Source organism: Lissotriton vulgaris, unplaced genomic scaffold, assembly GCF_964263255.1.
Source record: "Lissotriton vulgaris unplaced genomic scaffold, aLisVul1.2 SCAFFOLD_2119, whole genome shotgun sequence".
In the NCBI taxonomy this organism is placed as follows: Eukaryota; Metazoa; Chordata; class Amphibia; order Caudata; family Salamandridae; genus Lissotriton; species Lissotriton vulgaris.
The window spans coordinates 388,991-398,219 of record NW_028254090.1 but is presented as its reverse complement, the minus strand read 5'-3'; the positions used below and the strand labels follow the sequence as shown (position 1 = coordinate 398,219).

Below are 9,229 nucleotides of genomic sequence, written 5' to 3'. Positions count from 1 at the left end.
GGATAAAGGATAGATTGGTGAAGGATAGATGTATGGATGGAAGAATGAAAGGGTGGACGGATGAAGGATGGATGGATGAAAAGGTGGATGGATGATGGATGGATGTATAAAAAGATGGGTGGATGAATGATGGGTGAATGGATGGATGAAAGGGTGGATGGATGAATGATGGATGGATGGATGGAAGGATGAAAGGGTGGATGGATGAAGGATAGATTGGTGAAGGATAGATGTATGGATGGAAGAATGAAAGGGTGGACGGATGAAGGATGGATGGATGAAAGGGTGGATGGATGATGGATGGACGTGTAAAAAGATGGGTGGATGAATGATGGGTGAATGGATGGATGAAAGGGTGGATGGATGAATGATGGATGTATGGATGGAAGGATGAAAGGGTGGATGGATGAAGGATGGATGTATGGATGGGAGGATGAAAGGGTGGATGGATGAAGGATGGATGTATGCATGGATGGGTGGATGGATGAAGGATGGATGTATGTATGGATGGGAGGATAAAAGGGTGGATGGATGTATGGATGGATAAAAGGTTGCATGGATGAATGATGCATGGATGGATGTGTGAAAAGGTGGGGGGATGAATGATGGGTGGATGGATGAAAGGGTGGATGGATGTATGGATGAAAGGGTGGATGGATGAAGGATGGATGTATGGATGGGTGGATGAAAGGGTGGATGGATGAAGGATAAATGTATGGATGGGAGGATGAAAGGGTGGATGGATGAAGGATGGATGTATGGATCGGAGGATGGAAGGGTGGATGGATGTATGAATGGATAAAAGGTTGCATGGATGAGTGATGGATGGATGTGTGAAAAGGTGGGTGGATGATTGATGGGTGGATGGAAGGAAGGGTGGATGGGTAAAGTATGGATGAATGGATGGATAAAAGGGTGGATGGATGAATGATGGGTGTGTGGATGGATGGATGTGTGAAAAGGTGGGTGGATGAATGATGAGTGAATGGATGAATGAAAGGGTGGATGGATGGATGAATGATGGATGTATGGATGGAAGGATGAAAGGGTGGATGGATGAAGGATAGATTGGTGAAGGATAGATGTATGGATGGAAGAATGAAATGGACGGATGAAGGATGGATGGATGAAAGGGTGGATGGATGAATGATGGATGGAAGGATGTGTAAAAAGATGGGTGGATGAATGATGGGTGAATGGATGGATGAAAGGGTGAATGGATGAATGATGGATGTATGGATGGAAGGATGAAAGGGTGGATGGATGAAGGATAGATTGGTGAAGGGTAGATGTATGGATGGAAGGATGAAAGGGTGGACGGATGAAGGATGTATGGATGGATGTGTGAAAAGGTGGGGGGATGAATGATGGGTAGATGGATGGATGAAAGGGTGGGTGGATGGATGTATGGATGAAAAGGTGGATGGATGATGGATGTGAGGATGAAAGAGTGGATGGGTGAAGGACGGATGTATGGATGGGAAGATGAAAGGGTGGATGGATGTATGAATGGATAAAAGTTTGCATGGATGAATGATGGATGGATGTGTGAAAAGGTTGGTGGATGAATGATGGGTGGATGGAAGGAAGGGTGGATGGGTAAATGATGGATGTATGGATGGATGGAAGGATGAAAGGGTGGATGGATGAAGGATGGATGTATGGATGGAAGGATGAAAGGGTGGATGGATGGATGTGTGAAAGTGTGGGTGGATGAATGATGGAGGGATGTGATGAGGTCTAACAGGCACATTTATGGTTGTCAAAAGTTGATGAAGAGGAGTACCAGTTTCTAGAAACTTTTGTCGGAAGGGGGTCCTTACGCCTAAAAAGGTTTTACAAGGGGGTCTCGGCATCAAAAAGTTTGAAGACCTCTGCGATAGGGGTTTGTACATATTGCCCCTTATAATCATCTACCACAGCAAACTGGCCCACACAAGTCAACATCTTGAGTGCATCCTGCTTCCACACCCTGAAAATGTTAAGAAGGATCTTCAAATGGTTCCCAAGCAACACCAAATAAAATGTCACACACAACCTGGTCGCCAGCAAGTTGGACTACGACAACACCCTCTATGCCTGGACCAATAAGCAACTCACCAGAAGAATACAAACCACAAAGACCTCAGGAGCCAAACTCATCCTAACCCTCCCACACAGAACTCACATCATATATCAGGGATTTCCACTGACTCCCGCTACACACACCCACTTATTTCACACTCCTCACACACTCAGTCAAGGCAGTACACAGCTTAGGCCCCACATGCCTGAACAGTAGCATCTCCTTCCTCCAACCACCGAGACACCTCCACTCTGCAGGATTCCTACTTGCACACATTCCACACAGAGCCAGATCAGGTGGATGGGCGTTCTCTAATATTCCCCCTACAGGATGGAATAATCTCTGCCTCCACATCAGAGCCTTCTCTCTTCTTGAATTCGGCTAGAAGCTGAAGACCTGGCCTTTCAATTAGCTAACTTACCTTGGCAGGCTTGGCACACACCTTCTCAATGCCAGGATACTGGCATTATATACAAATGTATATAACATACCATATCAGAAAGACCCACTTTAAGCCTAGCCACACTTGGTGACAAGCACAGAAACTGTAGTCTAACACCACATAATGCTATGCAGATATGTATATAATCAGGAGACTAATGAATCCTCAGTGAAAAAATAAATGCATGTGATGTCAATCCTAGCTCCGATTTACTTAAATGCGCTGACAAAGCAAAGGCCCTGACCTTCCCTCCGACCCTGTGAAGCCTGGCCTGAAGCTTTCAATCATCCTGCTAGCATGTCAAAGTAATGGCTTGACATATCTATATTTGTGGAAGACCCTGAAAATGAAGCTAGGAGATGTGGAATCTAAGTAATTTAGGGCCAGATGTAGGTAATCCCATTTTACAGACTCTAAAATACCGAATTTTACCGATTCAGTATTTTAGAATCGGTAACTGGGATGTAGGTAAAAAATTGGCATTTTTTACCGATTCGGTAAAAATCGGTATCTGCCTTTTGGAAATTACCGAATCGGTATTTACTGATTCGGTATTTACCGAATCGGTACTTCCCATTCAATCCTTTGGGCCTTTTGACCCAAAGTAATGAATGGGAAATACTGAATCAGTAAATACCGAATCGGATAGGAAAGAAAAGTGAAACTCAGGAGTCAGCCAATCAGGTGCAACCACCCCCCTCCCAACCAGGAAGTGGCTACACCCAGGCAGCTGGAAGTAATTAGAAGGTTCTGGAGAGGCTGTGAAAGCAGAGCTGAGTTCTGAGCCACAGGAAAACCTTTGTGCTTTTAAATTTGGAAAATGGCAAGCAGCAGTGTAAAGGAACTTCCAGAGAGGAAGAGAAAAATAAAATTCAGCACCATGGAGCTGCAGGTCCTCGTGGATGTGGTTGAAGAACACCAGAAATTGTTTGGAAATCAGTCCCTGACTGTGTCTGAATCTGCCAAACGAAAGATTTGGCTGGAAATACAGTCGAAGGTGAATGCTGTAGGAGTGACTCCAAGGGACATAGATGACCTGAAAAAAACGTGGTACGACCTCAGGAGCTTGACTAAGAAGAAAATTGCAGAGCTCCACAAAGAGGCAAACAAAACTGGAGGAGGGAAGAACCGTGCACCTCCCCTGACTGAGCTGGAGAGTGTCTGTGGACTGGGAGATGCAGACAGCTCAGCCAGAGCTGCCACCAGAAAAGGTAAGACGCATGCACATCAATCACCCCCACCCCATCACCTTCCCTTTTCCCTATGTGGCAGTGTTTACCCCACTCCAGTAGAGGTAGCACTATACAGGAGCAATGCATTATAGGACATGTAGTCATTGAAAGACCTACCATGTCATACAGCACACCAAGCAACAAGTTACGCAAAACATATCAGTCATAATCAAGCTGAGGCAATATATACAGTATTTCAGTGAGAAAAATGTTATTGTAGAAGCAGTGAGGCAGGAGCACAGAGCTAATGTACGCCTTTATGTCCACAGGCGAGACATCTCGCAGGCGTACCAGGGAGAAGGAAGGCAGTGCACCACAGAGGGATGACAGTCAGGAGGCAGGCACAAGCGCAGAGAATGTCACAGAGAACACTGGTGCACCAACACCACAGCCACCATCCCAAGACCTTGAAATGTCTCCACATCTGCAGGCCTCCCCAGAACGTTCAGGATCCCCTCTGCTACTGTCCTCACCTGAACTGTCTGCGTCACTGCTGCAAACAACTCCTGCACCTCAAAAGAGCAGGAGGCATGCAGTTGCTCCACTGGTGGAAATGGAAACATCAGCAGGTGAAATGAAGGGGGATGACACTCAACCTTGGCCTGGGAAGGAAGCACTGCCACACAGCAGTCCAGTGCAGAGGGTGCCCGTACAGGTACCAGACGCCGCAGGCCCAGAGATAGCAGTGCTGCACAACATTTGGAGGGTCCACGTGTCTTCCGTGGGCTGGAGGGTAGCATGGTAAAGATTCAAAGAATGCAGGGGAAGGCCATCCAGTCTGTGCAACGCCAGATGAGGCACCTGAATACACTTATGGAAAACATAGTGAAGGGCATCAGTGCACTGGTTGATGAGAACAAAGAGATGGCATCAGGTATGAGGGAGATGGCTGCAGGGATGCGGGAGATGGCCACAGGTGTGCGGGACTTGTCACAATCGGTGCAGCTTCTGTGCACTAAATTGGACCAAGATAGGTTAACAAGGCGCAAGGACAGGGAGCATGTGCAGCAACAACTAAGGCAATGAACCGCCTGGCCACAGCCACGTCCCTTCTATGCAGACGAAGCATCAACATGCAAGAGGGACAAACACACAGCAGCAATGAGGTGGCTAGGGGCCTTGCAAGGGTGACCAGTGCTGTAAAGGTGCTGCTTAAAGCACAGACAGCACAAACTGCTGCTCTGGATGTACCGGAAAGTGAGGAGAGCACCAGTAGGAGCAGGATGACAACCCTCCCTCTGTTGTTGAGACACGGAGGAGCAGCAGGCGCCATGATGAGCCAACAGCCCAAACACCCAGTGAGGACAGCCAGCCTCTTTCATCTGGCACTGGTAGGCTTTGCCGGACTTATGCAGCCCACACTCCATGACCTTAAATGGGGAAGTGAGCCAGGACTGCCAATATTATTACATGGATGACATTTGTGTTGCACATTTGTGCATTTGAGTACCTGCGTAGTGCCAAATATTAAACAAAGTTGGGTGCATGCTCCACCTGTCTGTGTCTCTTTACTTACTCAAAAAAAGTTCTGTGTGATGTCTGCCCGTCTCCGTCTGCCATCCGTTTGTGGCGCCACTCCTGCTGTGTTGGGTTCAGGCAGTGCATGTTCATCATGGTGGTCCTCATAGTCGCTCAATTCCACCTCTGTGCCCTTCTTTGTAGCAAGGTTGTGCAACATTGCGCAAGTTGCAATTATCTTACAGCAGATGATTGGTGAGTACTGCTGTGCCCCTCCACTTTTGTGGAGGCAGCGGAACCTGCTTTTTAACAGCACAAAGGTGCGCTCCACAAAGTTCCTAGTGGATTTGTGTGCCACGTTGTATCGTCTCTGGCTGGGGGTTGAAGGGTTGAGGTAGGGTGTCAGGATGAATGAACAGACGGCATATGCACTATCCCCTATTTGTAAATGAGAAAGCCATTACACACATGCACACATACACATACATCTGCAATATCTATCAGGGTGTGTCACAGTGTTTTACCTAGCAGGTATCCTTCGCCGAATTCTACCACTGTCAGGCGTGTGTAGATCCCACTGTTCTGAAAGGTGTAGGAGTTGTGTGTACTTCCGGAAATTGACCACAATGTCTGTGATTATGTTGTTGACATCACAGATTACCTGTACATTGATAGAGTGGGTTGACTTCCTGCTTCTGTAAATGTACTCTGTGGCAGCAGGTGGGCATATAGGGATGAGGGTGCCATCAATACAGCCGATGACGTGTGGGAACTGTGCAATTTGATAAAAGTCAGTCTTGGTCTTCAGCAGTTCCACGTTTGTGTTAGGAAAGCAGATGTAATGATGCATCCTCTGCATCATGGCCTCTAGGAACTTCCTGAAGAAACAGGACAGGTAGCTCTGAGGCACCCCACCTACTGCAGCAATCACCCCCTGGTAACTCCCAGATGCAAGCAGGTGTAGGCTACAGAGCACCTGCACATGGGGTGGGATGGCATGCGCCCTTGGGGTTGGGTGCTCCAAAAGTGGGTGCAGGTCCCTGATCAAGTCCAGGATGGTTTGGGGGTGTAGCCTGTACCTTTGCAATATCTCTGGCTCAGTGAGTTGAAATAGCGTTATCCTCTGTCTGTAGATGTGATCCTCCCTTCTCCAGACCCTCTCTCCTGCTGCCTGTAGCCGTTGCCGCCTTGCTATCACATAGAATGCCGCCTTTCTGGTCACACTGTTGCATTTTGGGGCCTTTTTCATAGTCTGCACCTGGTTACCACCTGCTTTCAATCCATGGTAAATACCGCTCTTCAATACCGAATTTCATGAAATTCGGTATTTTAGAAGTTTCCTACATCTCAAAGCTAATTTTTTACCATTTCTTATTTACCGATTCGGTAAATAAGAATTCGGTAATTTCCGAATCGGTAAATACAGAATCGGTAAATTTCGATTCGGTAAATTCCGATTCGGTAAATTACCGACTCGTATTTACCGAATCGGTCTTTTTTGGGCACCTACATCTCAAAAGCCAAATACCGGTCGGTAGTGGCCGAAATTCTGTACTTTTGGCCGTTACCGGCCGGTATTTGGCTACCTACATCTGGCCCTAAGTGTTGAATTATGATTTATAAAAGTTCACAATAAATAAATGAATAAATGGCTCGTAATATCTATGTACGGGACCTTTTTTTAAATCTACTTTCAGTCGAAAGAAAATCTTATATAAAAGGGTTTTAGGAGCAGCTTTGCTCTCTAGTTAATTATCAATTATATTTAGACGGTTGAATCTCAGCATATTACTGTAAACTGAGAGATAAGTAAGACTAGACAGTGTGTAAAAACAATGAATTTATATATCGCACAATGAAAAAAACAATACTCAGAACTTTCCACATATAGATGGACAAGACCTCTAGATGCCAGTTGATTGCACTCACCAAGTCAATATTATGTGCAAAGTTCTATGATGGTAGAACTATAGAATCCTTCCTGATTAGGTTATTGTGCTGTGGTACAAAAATAGCATTCATCATGCACGTGCAACAAAGACGGAATCCTCAATGGTAAGTGAATGTCACTTAAAATCGATAAGAGGCCTTTGAATATTAACAAGACATATCATGTGAAATCCAATTTCAGCTCTAGCAGGAGCATCACACTCTTCTATCTGGGTAGAGGAGGTTACTCAAAAAGGAACATGTTGGATTGGTGGCGGGAGGCAATCATTCCAGTTATACAGTAAACAAAAGGCGCCATCCCCCAGATCGACTCAGATTTATAGCAGTTATATTCTGCTTGGAAACAAACCAAAGTTTGCACACCTTGGAAGCTGGCAATGTGTCTGCATCATTAAAGTACATTATGGCAAAAAATGCAATCTAAGTCATGATAAAGTTTCTTACATTCATATTGCAAATTAAGTGGCTTACTGAGCAATCAGCTGTGTGACTCCAGCCGACTTACATTCAAACCTCCTGGAGTGTAAGTATTTCATGGCTCCTATTGTCTACCAGCAGCTAGACATGTGCAATGAAAACAAGGATACATGTGTAAAGTTATGTCTGAACATCAGATGGCTGGGTTGCATATTCAACCTATTGAGAACCTCTGCTTCTTGACAAATGCCAGAGAACAGATCATACGCTTGACATTTGTTTTGAGGTGCCCCATGTACCACCATCAAGTCTTTCTCATGATCAATGCTGATGGAATGTTGCAAGATGTCCCATAACAAAAGAGCTTTAAAATGCCACACACAAGAACGGTAGGATGGCCTTGTCCACTTAGCTCTGTATGTAGCAAGTCGAAATAATTTCTTTTCTTAATAAAATGGCAAGATTTTTAGATTTTGTAGCCTCTTGTCACAATATTCTGGTAGTTATCAGCTTCCGAAAAGCTCCTTTCATTTCTTTGTTCCTCAGGCTGTAGATGATAGGATTAAACATGGGCATTAATAGGACATAGAACAAGGCCAATAGTCGGTCAGTGTTTTGTGTGTGACTTGATGTGGGTCGCAGGTACATCACTGTGCCAGACCCATACAGCAGGCTTACGGAGACCAGATGTGAGGTGCAGGTGGAGAAGGCTTTCTTCATCCCTGAGGCTGAGCGCATCGTTAGGATAGTGCTTAGGATGCGCACGTAGGAGGTCAGGATGAGTAGGAAGGGGCCTAATATAACTAGGATGGTGTAAATAAAGATTGCAATCTGGTTAAAGAATGTATCAGTGGAGGCAAGTGTTATTACTGGAGGGATATCACAGAAAAAGTGTGCAATCACATTGGAGCCATGATATGGCAAGCTGAAGATGAATGTAGTCTGCCCCATGGACAAAAGGAATCCGCTGCCCCAGCAGTAGACCACAAGCTGTGTGCAGAGTCTCTTGTTCATGATGGCTGGATAGCGCAAAGGGTAGCAGATGGCTACATAACGGTCATAGGCCATCACTGCCAGCAAGAAGCAATCAACGGTAGCTAAACATATGAAGAAATACATCTGTACTGCACAACCCAGGAACAGGATGGTATTTTGTGTTGACAAGAGACCCATTAGCATATTAGGAACTGTGACATTCGAGTAACAGATGTCTAGGAAAGACAGACTCCGCAGGAAGAAGTACATCGGTGTGTGCAGGCGACGGTCCACAGTGACCAAGATGATAACAAACAAATTCCCCATCACTGTGACTAGGAAGACTGTTAAAAAGGTCACAAAGAGTAGGACCTGCTGCTGGACTGGGAGCTCTGAGAACCCTATGAGGATGAACTCCCACACCTGGGTCTGGTTTCCTTTCACCATTATTCTACATAACAGTGACCTGCAGAATGAAAAAAAGTAGGATGAGGATACAATTAATAATGCCATGGTAACATAGCCTATAGGTGATGAAAGAGAGCTCATGTCAGAAGTGATTAAACATGTTCAATGTACACCATCCATAAAGGGGTCTGCACTAAATAACATGGATTCTCCATCCTTTCTGAATAGAAAAAGGAACTCACAAGAGGTTGCGCCCTCAGAGAAATTGGAACTGGAATATGT

General features: G+C 45.5%; 1 protein-coding gene across 1 annotated transcript; it reads right to left on the bottom strand.

The window, feature by feature from the left end:
* Positions 1-8,050: 8,050 nt before the first annotated feature.
* LOC147660667 (olfactory receptor 2D2-like) lies at positions 8,051-8,986 on the bottom strand. The gene has a single exon (XM_086951549.1). The coding sequence runs from the start codon at positions 8,984-8,986 to the stop codon at positions 8,051-8,053; it is 936 nt and encodes a 311-aa protein (XP_086807675.1).
* Positions 8,987-9,229: the final 243 nt, after the last annotated feature.